Raw genomic sequence first — 24,460 nt, 5'->3', positions numbered from 1 at the left:
GTTTAGGATTGTTAACTTTGTCATTAATCTCTAGGCATGGTGCTGAACAGCACAGTTTTAGTAATTCCTGAGTATTTAATTACATCTCATACTAGCACTTCGTCCCCACCCCATCACAGACTGTATGTTATGCTTTTTTCTTTTATCGTCAGTAATTTAGGCACCTCTGTCCTATTCTCTAGCTATGAAAAAAATCTACCCTTTTTATATCTCACTCCTCAATAAAGTTCTCCTTGATAATTCTAGTTCATGCTAGTCTCTTCCTTTACTAACTTCCCTTGCTTTTTAATGTCTAGTACTTGGTAACTCTTTTTCTTCCTTACTGTCTTGCTATGTAAGCCAATGTGATGGCTATAGTCTGAATGTTTATGTTCCCTCAAAATTCATATGCTGAAAACCTAATGCCCACAGAGATGATATTAAAAGGTGGGGCCTTTGAGAAATGATTAGGTCATGAGGGTGGAGCACTCATGAGCAGGATTAGTGCCTTTATAAAAGAGGCCCCAGAGAGCTAGCTTGTCCCTTCCACCATGTGAGGACACAGTGCGACTTGGGCAGTCTGCAACTTGGAAGAGGGTTTTCTCCCAAATCCAATGGTGCTGGCATCCTGACCTTGGTCTTAAAGTCTCCAAAACTATGAGAAATCAATTGTCATTGTTTGTAAGCCACCTGGTTTGTGGTGTTTTGCTATAGTAGTCAAAACAGACGAAGACATGCAGTCCGATCCAGACCTACCTTCATGACCCACCTCCTCCCACCCCAGGAACTCTCTCCTCTGCTATAGTCACTTCTATCTGCACTCCTACAGGGACTGTAGGAGATTTATCAGTAATGTTGGAGGAGAAAATACCCAAATTTCACAAAGAACCCCTTTATCTTAAAGGATCCACAATTTAAAACTAATTTCTTTCTATCCCTTTGCATTGCAATTGATATGCCTTTTTTTATTTTACTTCTTTCACTTATTACATAATTTTCCTTATTTCTATCTGTTCTGCATAACATTTTTGACAAGTATATATTATTCTACAAATATTCTCCAAACACTGAGCCATTTCTAGGTAGCAGTTATTCTAAATCCATCTTTTTATAAATTGGTCTCCTTTTTCTTTTTAATTACTTTCTTAAGATATAGTTTTATTACTACAAAGCAGAATAACCAAACCATAGGCACATACATTTTGACTACTAAGAATGACAAATTATTTTACATAGTTAATTAAAATGCCATTAGTAATAAATGAATGCCTCTGTCCCCCTGCAGTGCCTTAGAGAGTCCTTGTTAGTACTATTATTAGAAAACTGGTTAAAACCAGAATAGAATCTAAGATGGAGAAAATTCAAAATTCATGGCCTTAGTGGACTAAGAGGGGACTAGAAACTATTTTCAAATATCTGAAATAATATCCACACATTTACTCAAGGGACAAGAGTTCATGGTCATGGATCAGCAAGTTAATAGCATTGTGACCCTGGGCAATTCAATTAACTTTAGCCATAGAACAAAGGCAACAAAACACATAATATCTGTGTTTTAAAATTCTATAATTTTAAGTTGTTTACAAGTACCTTAAAAATTTAAACAGTAGGAACAACTTTCTAATAGAGAAATGAGCTGTTTTGAAAATAGTATCTCTTCATTGGAAGTTTGATGGGATCTGTCAAACATTTACTGAGCCTCTACCATGTGCAAAACAATGGTGGAAACACAAATAAGTAAACTCTCAGGAAATAAGACATAAACAGATGGGAAATTTTATAACAATAACATATGCAAACAAGAGCTTAAGTCAATAAAGTGATAACACTATGAAATTTTTTTTTACTCAGGATTATTAGCCAAATAAGCAGTACAGGGGCGCTGTTCTGTGATTTAACAAAAGGAAGCTTGGTCCCTGAAGTCACATGGACTTAGCTGTAAATCCTGGTTCCTCCTCTTAACAATCTGGATGACCAGGAGTAAGTTATGTAATTTCTGTGCTCAGTTTCCTCATCTTTAAAACAGAATAAATAACTGTATCTATGTTAACGGCTTGTGGTGAATATCAAATGGGATTATTTGTGAAGTCCTTAGCATGGCATGTACTCGAGAAATATTATTATTGTCATTTTTGTAGCTGTTATTTTTTCAGGGTAAAATTTACTCAGGTTGTTGAATTAAAGCTGGTTCGTTGAAGTCAACTATTTACTTTGGTGGGAAATGATACCACAAATGGTTTTCTTTAAATGCACATGGAGCTACTCTAGAACTTTCAGGTTTCTTCTACCACCAAAATTCTGTTATCAAAGACCAATGAATTTTATGCATTTATGCTTATTTTTTGTATATTACCTAGGTGATTATTCTATTTCTTGAAGTTGGTTGGGTCAATAGGAGATAAAAGTTGAGTGAATGCATATTTGTCTTTTGACCCATTCAGGTGTGAATTCCTGTAATAATTAATTGCCCTAGTACCAGCACCTGGTACTAGGTGCTGAGGGACACACAGAGAAGTCTAACACATGCCCCTTCTTTCACAGAGCTTACAGTATGGAGGGGGACTATAAGATAAAGCATGATATAAAGTTAAAAAATAGTTTAATATTATAATTTTGATATTATAATTTTTAAAGAATTCAAAGAAGAAACAGTATTGATGATGTCAGCCCTTTAATAAAATAAAATATCAGACACTAATATAGCTCTATGTTCTTTACAGATTGAAAGGATAATTAGGTTCAGTATAATTATCTCTATTGCATTAGCCTGAGGTTACTCTGGTAGTAAGCGAATAAGCTGAAAATCAATCTTAGGTCTCCTGACTCTAACAAAAACAGTAGTATCAACAATAAAACTTCTGAAGTTCTTGCCAAGAATTATTCAAGGAGCTTTACTTATATTAACTCTTAATCCTGATAATACCCCTATAAGGCTACTATCATTACTAACCTTGCTTTGCAGATGAGCAAACTGAGGTTTCACATCATTCAGTAGCCTTGCCCATAGCCACCCAGTTAGTAAGCAGCAAGAACAGAACTGGGATGCCAATTCTAAACAGGAATGCCTGACTCTGGATCACACATTCTTGCCTGCTCTGCTCTAGGAGCATAGAGTCAGAACGAAATTATATAGGCATCTGATGACGCATTTGAAGTAGCTCAGAAGGATGAGTTGCTGCCCTCGGCTTGTGGAGTTCTGACAAAATAGCAACTTCAGAATCCTGGAAAGCAACTGGTATGCACCCTTAGGGAGTTCTGAGTAATGAAGAAAAGCACCCAGAGTCTTCAGTGTATGACGATATTTTCTGAAAGGCATTTTTCTGTGACTCTCATTACCAAGCAAGATCACACACACACACACACACACACACACACACACACACACACACCCTAAAGCTAAAAAAGAAATTCCTAATAATAGTATAAAATCTTTAAAAGATAGGTCCTTAATTTGTGAAAGCATTTCCAGAGTAGTCAATTGAAATATAAAAGTGGGTATGGAGTCTAGACTGTGTATATAAAATGTTAAAGGAAAAAGAGAAGGGAGAGAAATTTTTAAAGAGAAAGATAAAAAAAAAAGAAAATATAGCAAAATACCCAGGTACATAAATTGAGTAAAAGTACATTAAAGTTTACAAATAAATGAATGTTTGTGTCATGAGTTTAACAAAGATGCCTCATCTGACACCCCTGCTGGTCACTGCATGAAAGTGAAGCACGTAATAAAGGCAGCCGAGTGAATTCACATCCTGGAGCAAGAGTGCTGGAGATGGAACAGATAGACATAAGCAACAGGAAGTTCAAGAACACATAAAAGAAGAGAGAAGAATAGGAGTGTATAAAGGAGCAGAGAGTGGAAATTGGGTTAGCTTTAAAAAAAACAGATCATATTAGGTGAAATTAATAAAATAAAATTATATTCAATTCTACAATAATTTATAGAGTACATTCTATATAAAGAAGTCATATTGAATTAAATTTGAATCCTGACTTCATCATTTACTGTGTGACCTTGATTAAATTACTTAACCTCTCCAGAGTTCAGATTCATCATTTTGTAAAATGGAGACAGTACCTTCTATATATGTTGTGAAAATTAAATATGATATAGGATATCCTTGTTATCTAAGGATAGTCAGTAGGAAAAAAAGTTGCTTAAAATAAATGTACTTAAACAGCTTCTAAAATTTCATATGTAGTAATAAAAGGGTTGATTAGGACTCAAGTTCTCATAAACTGTATTTGTATCTTTATATAACACATGAGCAAATAACTAATGGATTCTTAGAACAAAAATGATTTGTGTTGACATTTTGAGGAAGGGCATATTCTTCCAACAAAATTGTGTTATAACTCTGCACACCAGTCTATGTTCAAATTTGGCTTTGAATCACAATCATTATGTGAGCCGTCATTGCAGAGTTAATTGAGAATTTTGTAAACTTTCCTAAGGGCTTCTCAACTTCCTGATTTTCTTTTGAAGTGGCTATGATGTAAGCGTCCATTTTTCCTTCTTCTTCAGTTATTAATAGTTTTATTGTTAATTGACAATGTCTTTACCCGAACACTTTCATTGAGTTCATGGAATTCTGTACGCTTTCTACATATTACAGATCAAGAAACCAGGTCTGAGAAACGGTAGTCATTTTCCCACATTTTCATGGAGAGTAAGTGGTGGAGTCAGGATTCAAATGCAGGTCCACTTAACTCTATGCTCTTTCCATATAAGGAGCCACATAGGTATCATCTTGATCTACAGAGGCACTGGATGAGTTATGCCTGTTACATGGTTTTCAGTGTGCAAGGCATTTACCTTCATGAAAAGGAGGGTGGCATACTTAAGAAAGTCAGTAACCATAAAGCAGAATGAAGTATATTGAATTTCTAGGTATGAAATGGGATTAAAGTTTTTTTCAGTCTTCCTCTTCATTAGTCCCTGCTTACCTGTTCTAGAGATATATCTATATACCTACATATCTATACATATCTGTATGTAAGTACAGATATGTATAGATATATATGCCTGTATTTATTGCTTTTCAAATTTCACTATGTCCAGAAACATGATCAGCTGACATTTTTGTTGTGCTTTATAGAGAATTTTCTTCAAACTGGGTCTTTGCTTATAGTTCCCAAACTGTCATCCAACATTAATGCACTAATTAATTAATATCTTAAAATAATGAGTCAGAGAATGGAAAAACTAGTTGTACTTTGTTTTCATCATTAAAGTCGCATCAAACAGAATCAACACAAGGACTGTTGTTAAAAGTGGACATAAGGGAGGAGACAAAGCCATAATGAAATGTCTTTGGTATGAGGACTCACATGACCAAATCTTAGACAATTCCATATAAATAGCACTGAGAATGTATTTGTTCAAACATTTGAAGCTAAGCCAGATAGAACATGGTTCTACAAAGAATATAAGTAATGCTATCAAGAGGTGATTTATGTAGAGCACTTATGTGATGGCCACTGTGTTAAATACTTCGTATGCATCTGTCTTCTATTCTCAAAACATCTCCTCGAAGTACACACCATTATATATATTCCATCACTGAGGAACTGAAGCTCAGTGAAATTAAACAGTTTGCTCAAGGTAACTTGATCTCCAGTAAGTGATGTGTTGGGAATGAAAACCAGACCTAACTTCAATTGTATTATTAAACCCTACCCTGTCTTACGAGTATTTGCCCATTCATGTTAGTATGCTTTGGTCCCCGATCCAGCTGAATGCACAATAGGTATTCTCGGTCAAGCTGTATCACCACAAATGAGGTGAAAATTGGTTCTTGGAGGAAAGTAAAAGAAATCTTACTTTTAAATATATAAAGCACACAGATATACACACAGTACATAACCAGATGTATAGAACATCTGTGATATTAAAATTCTAGTGGGGAGCAACATGGAAAAAGAAAGTTCTAATAAGGCTTCCTGGGTCAGAGAGGGTGGATAAATAAAAAAAAAAACTTTGAGAAGCAGTCCAAAAAATTGTGGCTCAAAGGGAGGAAGAGATCAAAGCCCCGGAGCCAATACTTTTAAGCGACCAAGAGATAGCCAACCTATCAGATGAACAGTTCAAAACACTGGTGTGATCAGGATGCTCACAGAACTGGTTGATTTTGATCCTAAATTAGATGAAAAAATGAAAACTACACTAAGTGAAATGCAGCAAAAATGCACAGGGAACCAATAGTGATGGAAAAAAAACTGGGACTCAAATCAGTGGAGTGAACCAGAAGGAAGAAAGAAACATCTAATCAGAAAAGAATAAAGAAATAAGAATTCAAAAAATGAGGAGAGGCTGAGGAAACTCCAGGACATCTTTAAAGGTTCCAACATCCGAATTATAGGGGTACCAGAAGGGGAAGAGGAAGGGCAACAAGTGGAGAACTTAGCTGAACAAATAATAAAGGAGAACTTCCCCAATCTGGCAGAGGAAATAGACTTCCAGGAAGTCCAAGAAGCTCAGAGAATCCCAAAGAAGTTGGACCCAAGAAGGAACATACCAAGGCACATCATAATTACATTAGCCAAGATTAAAATGAAGGAGAGAATCCTAGAAGCAGCAAGAGATAAGGGGACAGTCACCTACAAAGGAGTTCCCACCAGGCTGTCAGCTGATTTCTCAAAAGAGACCTTACAGGCAAGAAGGGGCTGGAAAGAAGTATTAGAAGTCATGAAAGCCAAAGACCTACAACCAAGATTGCTCTATCCAGCAAAGCTTTAATTTAGAATGGAAGGGCAGACAAAGTGCTTCTCAGATAAAGTCAAGTTAAAGGAGTTCATCATCACCAAGCCCTTATTATATGAAATATTAAAGGGACTTATCTAGGAAAAAGAAGATAAAAAATATGAACAGTGAAAGGACAGCAAACCCAGTTATTAACAACCACACCTAAAACAAAAACAAACTAAGTGGTCAGCTAGATCAGGAGTGGAGCCACAGAAATGGAGATCACATGGAGGGGTAGCAACAGGGGAGTGGGAGAAAGAGAAGGGGGGAGAAGGTACAGAAAATAAGTAGCATAGACGGTAGGTAGAAAATAGGGGGAGGGCAGGAGTAGTGTGGGAAATGTAGAAGCTAAAGAACTTATGACACATGGACATGGACTAAATGGGGGGAATGTGTGTGGGAGGGGGTGTGCAGGGTAGAGGGGAATGAAGGGGGGGGAATGAGACAACTGCAATGGCATAATCAACAAAATATATTTTAAAAAGTTTGAGAAGCATTGGTTTATAGTGTTAAAAGGGCCATGGATGTTCTTGACCTTATACACCTCATCAGCTCTTCTGGAAGAAACACTAAGGCAATGGTCTTGCTGAAGGATAAAGGTTTCTGTTTTTCTTCAAGCTTACACTGAGTGTATAATATCTGTGGTGCCATAGTTATGGGTGGTCTAATCAGGACAGCTGGGGAGCATATCTAGTGAGGACCATACAAAGATACAGAGTACAGGAAAGGGAGGCTTGAGAGCATGGTCAGGCCAGGAGAGGTGTTCTCCCGTGAGCAACCTGGGCCGTCCCTGAACTGAGGCAGGAAAGGGGCACATACAGTCAGGGAACACAGTCCTAGAACCCAGGGCAAGCCTGGTCTAGGCTTCAAACTGAACAGAAGCAGGGCCAGAATACAATGATGGGGGACAGTGACACAGGTCCATGAGCACCAAGAGAAAAACCGAGGAATCTGGTTAAGGAGTGGGGAGAAGTCAAGCTTCTAAAATAGACACCCAAGCATGTTGGGCAGGTGGAGTATGCTCTTCTGTGAAATGTCTGGTGTGTATTTCCAGAAAAATGGCTGCTATTTTAAGGTATGGCTTTGGAGTTCACAGCACTAGCATTATTAGCCTGTTAGAGTTTTTAATAAATGGGAGACATAAACACCTTTAAAAAAGAACAAAATATTCACTGAAGAACCATAATTAATACAAAAGTATAAAAACAAGTTGAGCCTCAAACATAATCAAAGAAATGTCACACAGAGAGAGAATGTTTAATTTTTTCAGATTAGAAAATATCTGAAAAAATACTTCCTGCTCATGAGAACGTAATGAAATAGGCACTGTAACATAAGGGTGGAAGTAACCATTGGTATAATCTTCTAGAAGACTGTGCGGCAATGTGTACCACAAACGTCTGAGTTTCATAATTTTAGCCCATAGTTCCAATTTTTAGAATTCACTGTAAAAAATATTTTAAGGCCAAAGAATCACGATATGTGTGATGTTCACTGCATGTGAGACAACTTGAAGCTATTTACATGACTAACAGTTGAAGTGAAATAAACCATGGTTTATGACAGAATGAAATGCGGTGCAGACATTTAAGTTTTCAGTAATTAACAATGAAGCCAAAGACAGTTACATATTGCATTTCCTCTATTAGACTGGAGAAGGTGGAAACACTGACATAACTCAGCGTTGATAAGGGCATGGAAAACTTGCTAGTCGTAATGCTAGCATGAACATTTTGGAGTGAGGTTTAGCAATACGTAGTAATATTTAAAATACGTACCCCTTTAACATAGCAATTCCATTTTTAACAACTTATCTGTAGGACACATTCAGACACATACATGAGGATATAGGTTTAACGCTGTTCATTGTACCATTTGTCAAAAAAGCCAAAAAGGGGGCTAAAAACCTAAATATCCATAATAAAAGTACTTATTATATGAATAGGTACATTCATATAATATGATATTGTGGAACCATTAACATGATTACATACCTATATGTGTATATATGTACACATGTATATACACACACACTGCATACAGTAAATTGAAATGGCTACTATTGACTGACAGTTACAGAACAGATTATATATTCCATTTGCATAAAACTGTACATAACCTATTTCCTTTATTATAAAAGACATACTTTTGAAAACATTTTAACATCTCTGAAATTGAGACATATCTTATAATCGATGTCAGAAGAAACTTGGTAGCTGCTAACAAAGCATGTTCCACTCCCGCCTCTGCTTGTACTTGTGGGAATTATCCACACGCAGTTACCAGCTCATCTCACGGTGTCCTAGGTCAATTTGAACTACTTGAACTGACAACCTGTCATGTGAGTGAATTTTAACTTACATTTGGACCCTTCCCCTCTGAATGTTTTTTTTTTAAAGATTCCATTTGACGCAAGCAATAAAGTGAGAAGTTATTAGTATGCAATGATAAACTGTCACATGCAATGTCACGCAGAAGAAACTGTCACAGTCTTTGAGATCTAAAGCACAGAATTTGAAAGGTGAGACAAGTAGGTTATGACTGAATTACGCATCACAAAAGAATATATAACTCAGGTGTTGAAACTGTATCTGTCAAAAACTTCTAAGTGACTCTCAAGATTAAACTATCGCTGTCAAAGAGGATAAAAAGGTCATTATTATGAACATGAGGAATAAAAAGCACCGAGTCACTATGACATTAAACCTAACTGCTGATGCCAGAAGGAATCCAGCTATATCCTGAATTTTGAATATAATATAGGTTTAGACTTGATTTCTGATGGTTATACTAAAGATAGTGGTGTGCATTTTGTCTGCTATTGTTAGAAAAAATGTTTTTCTATGGTTATTAAGGTTTATTCTGAACCTGAAAAATTGTTATTAAATGAATAGAATATATTTCAGTGGATGACTTCTTGCATGACCTTCAAATAAATGAGGTGTGTGTGTGTGTGTGTGTGTGTGTGTATGTGTGGGTATAGATATATACAAAAAGAATTTTATTTATAAATTTTCACCAGGCCTAGCCGAGTAGCTCAGTTGGTTACAGTGTCATTCTGATACACCAAGGTTGCGGGTTCTATCCCCAATCGGGGCACATACAAGAAGCAACCAATGAATGTATGAGTAAGTGGAACAACAAACCAATGTTTCTTTTTCTCTTTCCATTCCTCTTTCTCTCTAAAACCCAATTAAAAAATTTTTTCATCTAACATTAAAAATGTTATCCTTACTAATTTCTCAACAATGTACTCTCATGGTTGTAGTTACTTTTTTTTTAAGTTCCAGGATCTTTTCTTTCCTTCACCTTTATTGAGGTATTAACTAAGAAATCTAAAGAACTTGGGACACGTGGTCATAAACTAAAGGGGGGGGAATGGTGGGGGAGGGCATGTGCAGGGTGGAGGGGAATGAAGGGGGAAATAGAACAACTGTAATGGCATAATCAATAAAATATATTTTTAAAAAATTAAAAATATATAAATAAATAAATAAATAAATGAAAGGATTCTTCCCATTTAGTTAGTTAACACATCCATCACCTCACATATTTTTCCTTTTTTGAGAGAACATTTAAGTTACGCTCTCTCACCAAATTTCAGTTGTACAACACAGTGCTGTCACAGTGCTATACCCTGCACGCTCGCATTAGCTCCTCAGACCTCACTCGTCCTACCTTTGCAAGTCTCCCCTTTCACCAACCTCTCCCCATGCCCCCGCCCCTCGGCCTCCGGCAGCTGATTTTCTACTCTCTGTTTCTATGAAGTTGACTTTATTTTTTAGACTCAACATGTAAGAGATGCCATATAGTATTCATCTTTCTCTGTCTAATTTCACTTAGCATAATGCCCTCAAGATCAATCCATGTTATTGCAAATGGTAAGACTTCTTTCTTTCTCTCTATTTACTCTTTCATCTACCCTTTCCCATATTGTTTGGATTTTTAAAAGTCATGTGCTTAACTCAATGTAATAATTAAAATAAAGCAAACTATGGGCTATTTTCAAATGCATCTTAATAGCACGGGGGACATTACTATATGTTAAAATAAAAGAATGCAGCCCTGGTTGGTGTGGCTCAGTGGACTGAGCACTGGCCTGTGAACCAAAGGGTCACAGGTTCAATTCCCAGTCAGGGCACATGCCTGGGTTGTAAGCCAGGTCCCCAGTTAGGGGCATGCTAGAGGCAACCACACATGGATGTTTCTCTCCCTCTCTTTCTCCTTCCCTTCCCCCTCTATCAAAATAAATAGATAAAATTAAAAAAATAAAAAGATGCATAATTCTATGCTGTATGAAAATATAAAGTACATATATACACAGTCACATATGTATGCAAAATCTTAGGAAGGAAATAACCAAAATGACAGCAGTAGTTTTTTATAGTTATTAAATTATAAATTATTTCATTTTCTTTAAACTTTTCTGTTTTTCTAATTTTCCTATAATGAGCATGCATTATACTTTCATATTGTGACAAAAATATTAGAAATAGAAATCTCTCCTTTAATTCTTGAATGGTTCCTGTTCTTACAGTTAAAAAGTGGATGCTGGATATTTTGAATGCTACTGAAAGTTATTCCCCCAAGGGGTTGAGATTTATGAACAGAGAGCATAAAGAATACTGTATTATTGCCTGAAATCTTGCTATTTGAGCTGCCAGTTTCATGGGGTAAGGGCTGTGAGCAGAGTTCAAGAAGGGCAAAAATCTAAGGAAAGGAGTAATCAGCATTAAGTACTCATTATTCCTCTTCCTGGACTCACCCTCTCCAATGATGACTACAACTCTTCAACATCACCAAAACATCCTTGAAAAACGAACATCGCCCTTGCTTAGTTACACTTCTCCAGAATAACCTTTTGTGGTTTTCTAGAGGCATATGTCAAGCCTCTAAATCATACTGCAGGGGCAGCCATACATACTCATATCCTGGAGACTTGGTACAGCAAATCCGGAAGAGGAAGAAAAAGTATGAAAACCGGACTGCTGAAAGTGTAAGCTCTAGCAGAAATTATCGCCACATACATGTTTGAAGATAAAGATACAAAAGTATTAAAATCTTAAGGGCAATGATTTATCTTAAATGCTATGTCTTGATGAACCCAAAGCAATCTTTGATTTAATAAATGAAGCAATGAATAGAAAACTCTTGGCACATATTAAGTATTCATTAATGATAATTATTATTTTAGGAAGTGATTATGTTTGTATAGTACTTTATAGTTTATAAAGGCTTTTCACAAGTAACTGACTAAAGCCTGTTGGGGTATATATGGTATTGATTAAATGTATTTATTCAATGTACATTAAAAGAGCTCAGAAATGGGAAATTCTCCTGAGTCTTGACATCACGTGTTTGGATAATTTTCTTCATTCATATGCCAGTTCTCCCTAAAGGGGCAGGTCAGAATAAAGAATATAGTGGGGTGGGCACCCTCAGTCAGTGGACAGCTCGCAGAAGACACATAATAAATAGCTGTCCTGTGACGAAGGCTAACAACCACACAATGTTAAAGCAGTTCCCCTGGTGATTCTTGGCTTCTCTATTCTTCTCTCAGGAAGTTTGAAATTACTTGTCAAATCTGCTGAAATGCCAAGATTTACAAATCCTTTAAAAAAAGAGTTGGTAACCTTTCTTCCACATCTTCCATCAGCATTAACACACTCCCCCTAACCACCCCTGCACCCCAGAGTGTATCACTAGGCAGATCATTAGTCTCAATGAGTCAGCTGTAATGACAGGCTCTGGTGGAGGCAGGAGGGGGGCTGCACTGCAGGGAGGAGGCATTCTGCTTCCAAATCATTCTCCTGTGCCACAAGCAGCGAAGAGAAGTCTGCTCACTGACCCTGATGGTAAGCAGGGAGGCTGTGTGGCAGCTCAAAGTAAATCAAATTGCCACATGTTTTATGGGGAAGAAGACCAGAATGCTACAACCCAGCCTGCAAAGCAGGAGGCCTAAATAAAACACAGCCATGTTACAAGCAAGGGATGTGTGAAGTTGGACAATAGTGGTCAGAGCTGGTCATTATTGGGCACTTCTCATGCACTGACCTCAGTAGTGAACTACTTAACCTTGACTATAACCCTGCAAAATAGATGCCACCACTTTTCCAATTTCCAGGGAAGGAAACAGACTTAAATAACTTACCTCAAGTCACACATTGTGCTGAGGCTATAATTTATTTATTTTTATTTTTAATTTATTTTTTATTGTTGTTCAAATACAGTTGTCTCCACTTTCACCCCACCATGCCCCCTGCCCCTGTAATTTAGATGCAGAAGGCTAATTCCAGAACCAATGCACACTCACACACACAAGCTTCCCCTTTCTCATATATTCCACATTTTCCTCTATCTATATGTATGTATATGCATGTCTATGTACGTGCATGTGTACTCAGAGTAAACTGATATAAATTGGCGACTCTTGCTAATATCTAGGATAATACCCAATATACATTTAGGTTAGCATGTATACATTATGTAAGTATTTATACTAGGACCCTAACATAACAACATTTAAAATTTATTCAAAGCAGACTCTGTACAAGTTTAAATGTCACTTGTATCTCTTTCTTTGAAAATCATCCCTAACTTCTAGAACAGGTTAGGTCTCCCTGTCAGGCATATCCAAAGCACCCTATTTTCTTAATTATAACATTCTCTACACATTATTGTAAGTACTTGCTTAATGTCCAGCTGTGGCACTCATGAAAACAATAACATCTCTCTCTTGTTCAGCAGTATAACCCCAATATCTTTTATAATACCATGCACACAGTATGCACTCAATAAATACTTAATGATTAAATGAATAGTCATAATGACATTGGTCTTTATATATTATAAAGACCAATATTATCAAGACCTTATTCTACAAATTTATTAATTGTTTTTCCTCTCAGACACCTACCAATGGCCAAACTGGTAAAAACTTGGTCATTTTATAGATATTAACGAAAAACAAATTTAATGGAAATTAATACAAGTTAGTGGAAAAGCACACATTTGTTTGTGCTGCCATCATAACCGATTTTGCTCACACAGACATACGCATGCGGAGACAGTCCCAGAGAGCACTGACACACACACACGCCCCGCATGTGCCTGCTGAAGTCGCCATGAGGAGTACTTCGAGTCAAATTCTGTAAGGTCACAGTGGACAACCAATTCCTTCTTTTGAACATAACTTATATCTCTGTAAGTTTACTGTGGATGTAGGAAGGTAACATCAGAATTTTTCTAAAGAACTACTACTACATGAAAAAAATGAAGTGTCCGCCCTGACCAGTGTGGCTCAGTTGTCTGGGCTTGGTCCAAATTCCAGGTCAGGGCACATGCTGGGGGTTCGGGTTTGTCCCTGGTCCCGGTGCCTATAAGAAGCAACTGATTGGTGTTTCTCACATCAATGTTTCTCTCCCTTTCTCCCTCCCTTCCCCTCTCTGTAAAAAAATTAATAAAATCTAAATAAAAGAAAATAAAGTATCTTATAAAACAATTTTCTCCCCATTTATAAGAAACAAAAAATTTATTACTCAATGATTCTCAAGATTTATCCAAGTCATTACATTTTTGTTTGATATACACATGAGTACTACAAATCCCTTTGGTCTCACATTATGTTCAGTTTTGAGTGTTTATGTTTATATGCCAGGAGGAAGGAAAAGGGGAAAGGAGAAAGAGATTAAAACATGCAAGATGGATAAGAAGGATGCACACCCAATAGATGATGAAAGGCTTTGAGGGCAGCTCTTAAGTAAGCGGGGCAGCGTACCATCTGTACGAGAACTTGTGTTTACAACAACAGCCATCCAGAAGCTGGTATTTTTCTCCTAGGCTTGATGTCCGCAACTTTCCCACCCGGTACTTAGGTTAACAATCATACTTGGAGTGCAACAGGTCAGCCAGTTAAACATCTCAAGTATGGACAACAGAGAGAAAACAGATAAGCTAAAGATATCAATTTTTATATATACATATGTATATGTATATACATAGAATTTATTTTTAAACTATTTCATATATTCCATAAAATATAGCTATTGAATATCATGCATTCAAAATTAATCACTGATATTTGTGTGGCTATTTAAAGAAAAAAAAATACTGGAGGAATTTTCAAGTTCCAATGCTTTCTTTTCCCCCATATGGCTCCCCAATGCAGGCATGACCCAAGGTTAAACCCTCACCTCCATGGATGCAGCCCTTATCTCTAAGCAAGTGATTGTCAATTTTCCAGTCTGTTTACTCCTGACGCAGACTACATAGGCATGGTGTGCAGGATGTCAAAGCTGAGGGGTTTCAAAAGAGACTTATTTTTCCTGACCAAAGCTAACACTGCCGGAGACTCCTTTTTCCTGGTTGACAACAGCCCGCCTCTCCCTGGGCTGCAGGATGGAAGCTTTCACTCCTTTCCACAGCCTATTGGATGTCAAATGTTTTTCCCTCAGTGTTTTTCAAATCTCTGGATGAAAACACTTCTACCAGTCCCTTACTTCTTCTTTCAAACTGCTTTAAAAAATCTTTAAATTTCTCACTGTCTCTCATCCTAAAAATAAAATGACCATACCTTTCTCAAAAAATTCTCAAATTTCCACCTTGCATTGAGATTGTAACTCAAATTCTTTCTCTCAGTATTTATAGACCTTTAGAATATAATCTCTACTTACTTTTTTTTAAAAAAAGATTTTATTTATTTATTTTCAGAGAGAGAGCAAAGGAGGTGGAAAGAGAAGGAGAGGAACATTGATGTGCAATTAGTTGCCACTCGAACTGGCAACCTTTCAGTTTGTAGGCGGCTCAGTCCACTGAGCCACACCCGCTAGGGCTAACCTCTACTTACTTTTTAGGATCATCTTTTAAAACATTCCTTGCCTCTCCCAATGTTTACCACCCCTCAACAAAACCTGGATATCACTCACCCTAAAGCCTTTGCTCTGGTCATTTGTTCAATTTGGAACACTCTGAGCTGCCTGAAGTCTTCCCGGCCCCTCGATGCCCTACATAGGCATGGTGTGCATGGTGTGCCCAAGCTCAATCCACTGAGCTACACCAGCCAGAGCCTACATTTTCACAATTCTATTATGGCACTTACTGCAGCACATCTTTGTTAGGAAATTCCTATCTCTTCCATTTCTTGTGAATTCCTAGAAGGCAGAAGCCATACCATTTTACCTTCACAATTCCTACATAGGGGCATTTATAGACAAGAGCTCATGGAATGCTTGTGGATCACTGAATAAAGAAAAAATGAGTGAATATGCTTTAACCTTTTAATTCTATTCATAATGACCCTTGTCCCCTTTTCCTGATAGAGGAAACTATTTAACTTCTGTTTTGGGTTTTGAAATTGTCTACGCTTAGTAACCCTTCTTTTGGGGGCTTAAGGGTATATGCTGTTCTTGTTAGTTTCCCAGATGAGGAGCTCCAGTCAGATAAGAAATCCTGTTTTATAATCTACTTCTGCACATAGCCAAGTGTGACTCAAACTCAGGGTTCATCTCCTGGGAGTCGGAGGCTTCAGTCTTGAGGAAAGCAAAAGCTGTCTAATATTTATACAGTTTAAAGTTATTGAATTGCATTCTTTTTTTTTTTTTGAGTGAGGGACACATTAAAAAAAAACAACTGTATTTTAGACTGTTATGGCTGTACAACTAAGGAAATATATCATCAGTGAGTCTGATGGAGGTTTGAGAAGTAGCTCCTGAGTTTCATCATTACCAGAGACTCAGCGAGTCACTTCAAAGACCAGGAAGATATTAGATATAAGAAACAAGTACACATCTTGGGTACGGCACCTTCTTGGTCCCTTTCCTTAATTCTCCTTTTCCAGTTTGAATGCAACCACAGAGTATGAATAATAAAAACCTTTTCAGAACTATCAAGCCATGAAAAGATACAGAGAAACCTCAAATGAATATTCCTAAGTAAAAGGAGCCACTCTGAGAGGGCTACACACTATATGATTCAAACTGTATGACAGCCTGGAAAAGGCAAAACTATGGAGCCAGTAAAATGATCAGTGCTTGCCAGGAGTTGGAGGTGGGGAGGGAGGAACAGGTAGGTAGAGGATTTCGAGAGCAGTGACAATACTCTGCATAAAACCATAATAACAGATATATGTCATCATGCATTTGTCCAGACCCACAGAATATACAACAGCAAGAGTGAACCCTAATGTAAACTATGGGCCGTGGGAGATAATGATGTGTCAGTGCAGGTTCATCAGTTGTAGTACAGGGACCGCTCTGGTGGGGGGTGTTGATAACGGGAGAGGCTGTGCATCTGTGGGGGGCAGAGGAAGTCTCTGTACCTTCCCCTCAATATTCTGTGAACCTCAAACTGGTCTAAAAAACAAAGTTTTAATAAAAATAAAACAAATAAAAATGTTCATATTGTATAATGTATTAATAAACAAAAAATCTATTTTATTTGATTTTCCTAATGATCCTGTCAGGTAGGTATTATAACTTCCACTTTAAAGATTATAAAATGGAGACTCAAGAGAGATTAAACTTTCAAGATCACATGGTTATTAAGTGTACTGACAGATCTAAATATTACAGTGGTTAGAAGCATTAGTTTTATAGTGTAATACTAATCCTAACGCGTTACATTATAAATTGGTTCATTGGATAAAATGAATCAATTTATCCATTGATGAGCGGTGTTATCTTGGAATATTTACCTGAATTCTCAGAGCCTGTTTACACATGTATAAAACTGAATCATAATAGTGCCCACTCCATTCCGCTGCTTTGTGTATTACTTGAATTTGTGGATATGAAGTAAATTGCACGGGATGTGTGTGGTCCGTGGTAGGAGCTCATCAGTGGCATTGCATCAGTAGTGTTAGTATCAGCAGCAGCACCCCAGATGTGCTAGGTGCAAATAAAATGATCCAGGTGCCCCTTGCTTGGTGACTCAGGACAGAAGTTACCACTTACTCTTAAGCTTTCCCACCAATATTTAATTGAATGAGATTCTGATAGGAATTCTGTACATTCAATGTCTCCCCAGCACCCCAGTCCCACAGTGTGGCCTAGGCCTCAGGCCCCCCCTTCACTGTAATATTAAGAAGTATATGTTTGGTCTTTGTCTCCAGTTCCTGGCACCAAACTTCCAAAACTCTCGTGATTTCCTGAGTGACAGAGGTGAGAGGGGAATTTTTGTTTTTCATAACAGTCCTCTTTCCACACCTGAGTGCATACTAATGACACCTCTAGGAGGAGGGGGGCTCCTTGACAGAGGAACCCACCACGTGGGTAGAGCATTGGAACTGTCTGTCCCATGCTGGGACCTCTGAGGAGAGGAGAGGGCCTGGCGAATGACTAAATCACCAATGGCCAACAGTGAAATCAATCATGCCTATGCCATGAACCTCCAAAAAACCCGTGAACAGTGGGGTCTGGGGAGCTTCTGGGTCAGTGAACACGTGGAGGGACTGGAAGGGTGGTGCACGTGGGGAGGGCTTGCAAGCTCCGCGCCCCTGGTCCATGCCTTGGGGTATGCGTCTCACTGGGCTGTTTCTGAGTTGTTTCCTTTTTAATAAATAGGTATTAGAAATTAAAGGGATTTCCTGAGTTCTATGAGCCATTCTAGCAAATTATCAAACCCCAGATGGGAGATGTGGGAATCCCCAATTTATGTCCAGGTGAGATGATGTGGGACTTTCAACCGGCCTCTGACGTGGGGATGTGGGGGCAATCTCGTGGGACCGAGCCCTTAACCGGTGGGGTCCGTGCTAACTCACAGCAGTGCCAGCATTGTTAATGTGAGGAAAATACCCCACACATTTTGTCAGAAGTGTTGTGAGTAGTACAGAGCAAGAGATTTCTGTTTACTGGCTTTCTGTTCTATGACCAATACACATGAGACAGGGCAACCATGTCAGAGAACAGGAAACCAAAGGAAGTATCAGCATATTGGTCAAGCCCAGAGATTTTCTTTTTTTTTTTTAAAATATTTTATTTATTTGGAGGAGAGGGGGGTCGAGAAGAGAGATTTTCAATAACAGAAATTAGTTACTTCTTATGAAGAGGCAAAGTGAGTTCTAAAGCCCTCAGCAGATATGCCTGGTATTTCTCTCATGCTCCACTTGAGTCGTCTTAATATGTTTAGGCTATTAAAAAACACCGTGACCTTCAGTTGGTTTAATAGAAAGGATTCTACATTTTATACTTGTAGTATAGTTTACATATAAAAATTCAGGATGGATAGGGAGTGTGATTTTAATGTTTTTAGTGGAGACAGTCTCATATTATGCTTTTTCCATTTCTGTTGCCTTCCCCACCCTGCTGTTGAAGTGCATGCTGTTGAAGTGCATGCTGTGGTTCAGGCCGGGTCCTCAGTGGCTCTTTTGCACCACTGACCGGAGAGGGCCTGCAATGAAGCAGGACACTTCCCACTCGAAGAATATCATGAATTTAGCTAAACAGTGGCTTCCCAGAAAACTGGCCACACTTTCCAAATTTTCTTTTTTCTAGTTACTCTCAGGTGAATGAATTGATACCTTTCTGGCTACATGTGAAAAATTGGGTGTTTGTTTTTTACAGGGTGTTATTGCTATGTCAGAATAAGGAGAGTTGAGAGTTTCATGTCTATAATTGTGTCATGCCAATTAATTACTAAGCAGGTTATACCAATTAATAACCTGCTGAAGGAAGTCAGAAGTTTAAAGTGCCAAAGAGTTTTTTTTTTTAACATAGTCAACGTCATTCTAAACAGGAAAAAGTTCCTGGTGTATAGATGATTAAAGTCCTTACAGAAACATTTTTCCTTCATGGGGGTCTAATCTGGGAAGAGAAAAGAGCTTGAGTAGTGAACAGAATGAAAATAGTGGGTGGATATGAGACCAGAGGTCTCAGCAAGGTCAAGGACAAGATACGATCAGGGGATTGGAGAACAGGTAGGTTAGGAGATTAGGAAAACGCCACCAGCCACCTGCCTCCAGGGCTGCTGCAAAGCCTGAAGGTGAGAGTGGGCGCAGGGCAGGCTTGGTCCTGGGGAGCGGCCCAGCGGGCAGGATGCCACTCTCCGCTCTGCCTCTTGCTGACCAAGTGGTCCTGCAAAAGTTACTTTGTTATGTTATGTTATGTTATGTTATGTTATGTTATGTTATGTTATGTGGAAATTATGTTAATTTCCTGATCAGTAAACTGTGCAGCTGCAATGAGATAACAGAATGTACTTTGCACTAGTTAGCACTGGTTATTTATTATTATAGAACCAGGTTAGTTATTATTCATTACTTTTATTACCTCAGGTCCCCTATTGAAAATTACAACCCCAGTATGTTTCATTCTACTTTCCTGTTTTATTTTTTCTCTAGAACATATTACCATCTCCAGTATATTTTACTTATTTACCTTATTTTTGACTTGCCACATTACAATGTAAGCTCCAAGCGACAGGAATTGTTTTGTTTTGTTTACTACCAGGGCCTGCCTAGGAGAGTGTTAGTGTAGGCAGAACTGAATATGAATTTGTTGAAGGAAAGAATCATGGCCTAATGTAGAGGAGGGGTGACCAATTGTTAGTTACAAATAGCCAAAATGACCCATGGCAGTGGGGACCATTTTCAAAATATGGCCAGAGGTGTGGGCTGCTGAATAGAGAGGAAGAAAAGTCTGTGGGAGCTGACAAAGTCAGAGAGGCCCGGAGCCAGACAGGCGGAGCTGCAGACTCTCCATGGAGAGGGCCACAGGAGGCGCGCTGGTGCCCCGGGACGGCTGGGGGGTAGTCAGGGAAACAGGTGGGTGATTTTGGCAGAGAGCCCTACAGTGTAGAGAAGGGTGTCACGGAGGAGGCGACATTCCTGAAGGGGGGATGGGAGTAGGAGCAGTAAAGAGGAGCACAGAGGATGGAGCTGACATCGACACACGGACACTCAAGAATGTATGGTTGCACAGTTTGTTTTTTTTTTTCATCACCACATACAAGGTGATTTTTTAGTTAAATCAGCTAAGCAAAGAGAAGGACTGCACCTTTCCGGAAACATTTTGAGGGTAAAATGCTCTCGGAAACTGTTCAAATATGTAATGGTCTCGTTTCCTACTTGTCATGGAAATATCTTTCCCTTCCTCTCATCTCAGAAGGATAATTGATAGCTTCAATAGGATATACTCCTGGGAGAATGAGTTTAAAAAGTTACTAGTTTTTGTAACCTTGACTTTTTTTATTAACGTAATTTACGTAGGTTAAGATTTCAGTGAAATTGTTTATAAAAGTAGAACATTGAAAAAACCTTTGAGACAACAGCGTGGTGATGGCCGGAGGGAAGTGGAAGGAGGCAAAGGGGGTGGGGAATGGGGACATCTGTAATGGTATCAATAACAAAAATAAAGGGAAAAAAAAGCTTTGGAACTCTTGTGAGTCACAACTGCTGTCTAACACTTTCCTATGCCTCTAGTTCAATTAATTTGGAAAGGTGAAGCCTCTCACATTATCTCCAAGGAAACTTACAAGCCAGTGTTCATTAGCTGGTCAGTCAGGGGCTCAAACCCTTACCTGGTGACTACGATGCTGAAGCAAAGCAATGAATAAGATGGAGTGAAGTTTTGAACACTATAAATGCACCATTTAGAGGCCAATGAATAATAATTTAAACAAATTTAGAAAAAGTGAATTGTTTTTGACATGGAAATCTTTCTTCCTTTTCTACATTCCCTGAATGAAGAATTGAAGATGATAATTAATATTCATAACAACAAATGTTGGTAAAATCAGAGTGCCCTAGAAGAATATGCCAGAAATGCTATTTAATAAACCATGTTTAATGGCAGTCTTTTGGGAATACAAAAATTTGGGAAGGGGCACTATTCTCAAGGCACTTGAACATGCCACTATTTCTATGTCATTTTATGATCCCAGCAGAAAAAATTTAAAATCCTTTCAGGTTGAACTAGCTAAAAATATCTGAGACTAACGTTTATAATTAGTGAAAACAAACTATCTCCATTCTTAAAACATAGTCGTTCTTGCTCAGGTGGCAAGGTGTTGTCTTTAGTTATCCCTGAATTTTCCCCTGAAGTTGATTCTGAGGCACTTTTATCTCTACAAGCATTCCTCGGTGAGATAAGGAGGGACTCACTTTAGTGATATGGCTGTTCTGGAGTCCCCTGGGGAGAAGCTCTGTTTATATTGCCCAGATTTGAGCAAAGTCCAAATAATGATAACCCAGCCCTACAGATGCCAAGTAATTCCTATAAAAACTTTCTAGCATGACTTCTCTTGGCCCAAATTGAGGTGCTTAAGGAATTTGGTTCTTCCTAATTAGAATGATAATGTTACCAAATTTAGACAGACAGAAATCTAACAAAGATGATATTTTCTGAATGTAAAAAATGTGGTCCACGTTATGTTATTTTGCATTTATTAATATTTATGTTTGATGGATAATACACATTTTAAAAACAACCAACCAAAAACTGTCTTTAGAATGGTATCTTTCGAGAAAGAATCTCTCTCATTTTAAAGAAACCCCAACTAAAACACAAGCCAATGAGCCAAAGCAAACGGCAACAACACGAAACCTGCCAAAGTTTTTTTTTTTTTTAACTCAGACCTTTATTGAGGAGTGCTGGTAATGTCTTGCCTGATTTCCTGGTCAGAACAGGGCACACCGAGCTCTGAGGGCAGACTGAACCAGACGGAGTGAGGACCTTTACATGTGCAGGTATTTTGGGCACCTCAGGATTACCACCTACTCAGCCCACTCCTTTGGAAATGTGCTGACCAGTAAAAAGTAAAAAGACACCTGGGCGCTTTTTAATTCCATCTTATTCAAAGAGCAAGTACAGAAGGTCATGTTTGTAGATGTTGCATCTCGGTTACTATAAAGTTAGATGACCTGAGACCATCATGTCTCCCAGCATCATGTGAACAGCCTGTCCTCCTGTCCTCTACCTTAGCCAGGACAGCAAGTCAGGTAACTGGAAAGTTTTAAATCAGACCATATTTTTTGCTGCTATCCAAACTACTGCAAGCTAAGGACTTCCATTTTTAGGACCATCCTGTGAGGAAAATGCACTGTTCACAGAAAAAAGCCACGCCACACACACATGACTGAAGAATCTATCAGTGATTTCCACTTTTAAAACTGCACAAAAACACACATCAAGTTTGGAGTGCTTTCCTATTGTCATGAAACACAGATACAAGTTCAATATTTAGATTCAATTCTAGCACAGAATAGTTTTTGGCCAATTTTTGATCCCTGAATATATTTAGCTATTTAAAGTGACAAAAAAAAATAGGGGCTAAGTGATAAATATTTCTCTATAAGATGACCCATCAATTAAATTACTTCATTTTCCTTCCATTAGTTTAAACGGGCCATTTAATCAAATTGCTGGGCCAGTTAAAATTATTTAGGATTTAAATATAAAATAGGTGAATGTTAATCTTTAATGCAGAACATAAATTACCCAACGCTGAAGTTAGATATCTCACACATTCCTGTGTATTTCCCTTAATCTCCCAAGATGGGTCCGGCGAGAGTTGTCCACTGCACTGCAGGTCATTCCTGTGTGGTTTCAGGAGATGTAATGCAACTCACTAAAATACACCCCTACTTCTTCCTCTTCCTCATTTTTCTGATCTTCCATGTAGCTTCCTTGTTATAAGGATATTTATAGATGTACTTACATTTTACAATAATGAATGTTATATCTGAAATATTAATTATCCGAAACAGAGTTAAATGCCAATTCCAACCAAAAATGTCTTTATATTTGTTGCATTGCATTTGCAAAAGTATGAGGAAAGAGCCCTGGTTGACAGAGTTAAGTTCCTTGGACAAAAAGGTATGTTTTTTTTTCAATTTAACACAGTTAATTAAGCCACCAATATTAAATGCAAATTAGCTTTAATTTTTAATATGAAAAAATTGGAGATCCCATACAAACCAAATTCATGTAATATTTCTTTAGTATTTAATATTTTCTAAGTAGCCATAGCATCTTTATATAGAGACTAGGTCTTCTGAAGAGAATTGGGATTTTGAAATGCAGATGGGGGACAAAGGCTGAGGGGACTACAAATTAGAATCTGGTGTGCTATGTACTACTTACCTTCAAAAGTCAAATAAAACTTTCCTCTGTCAAACCAAACGAGGGAAGGCTGTTCGTTCTCTGTATGGCCAGGAGTTGAAGCGGGATGGGAAAGGTTAAGGAGAGGGAGAGAGAAGGACACAGTATGAGTTAGAGAGCAGGTCATTAATTTCACTATGGGGGAGGGCAGAGGCACTGCATGCCATTCGCGTGCAGGGGAAAGGGAAGGCTGGCCATCTATGGGGTTTTGTTTTCGTTTTTAGTTCAGGAAACAGAAAGCAAAGCAAAGCTATGGAGGCCTAAAGGGATGGGCAAGTGTTGTTGGTAGCTTGATACTGGGTGCTTGTGCGCATGGAGCGGAAGTCTTCCTGGCCATGCAGGGGCGTCAGCATATTTTAACTGCACTAGTTTGCTGCATCCATTTCATCTTTGATGTCTACCCCTTCTATGTCTTCAAAAAGATAAATGCAGTTCCGGGTCATATAAACTTAGTTTAGGTTTTCAATGACAACAGCATTGCATATGTCAATTCACTGTTCCTGGAAGATGCCATATAGCTTCCATTCCCTCCCCTGGAATCACGTTAGGAAGCCAGACACAAAACACCTTTGGCCTATGTACCAAAGAGGAAACAAGATTGCTAACAGTGCTCTATTCTTTTTAAAATTAAAAAGCAGTCACTGGA

General features: G+C 38.1%; 1 protein-coding gene across 3 annotated transcripts in view; it reads right to left on the bottom strand.

Moving 5' to 3' along the window:
- Positions 1-24,460, bottom strand: part of SGIP1 (SH3GL interacting endocytic adaptor 1) — a 197,344-nt gene that overhangs the window by 24,411 nt on the left and 148,473 nt on the right. Inside the window, exon 17 of one of the 3 annotated variants that reach the window (XM_053655628.1) lies at positions 23,797-23,856. The exons of the other annotated variants lie outside the window; for them this stretch is intronic. Coding sequence (XP_053511603.1) covers positions 23,797-23,856 — 60 coding nt within the window. The remainder of the gene's footprint in view (positions 1-23,796; positions 23,857-24,460) is intronic. 3 annotated transcript variants of the gene reach the window in all.

Source organism: Artibeus jamaicensis, unplaced genomic scaffold (genome assembly GCF_021234435.1).
Source record: "Artibeus jamaicensis isolate MK-2021 breed Jamaican fruit bat unplaced genomic scaffold, CSHL_Jam_final scaffold_1019, whole genome shotgun sequence".
NCBI classification, from domain to species: domain Eukaryota; kingdom Metazoa; phylum Chordata; class Mammalia; order Chiroptera; family Phyllostomidae; genus Artibeus; species Artibeus jamaicensis.
This window is presented reverse-complemented; position numbering and strand designations above follow the sequence as displayed.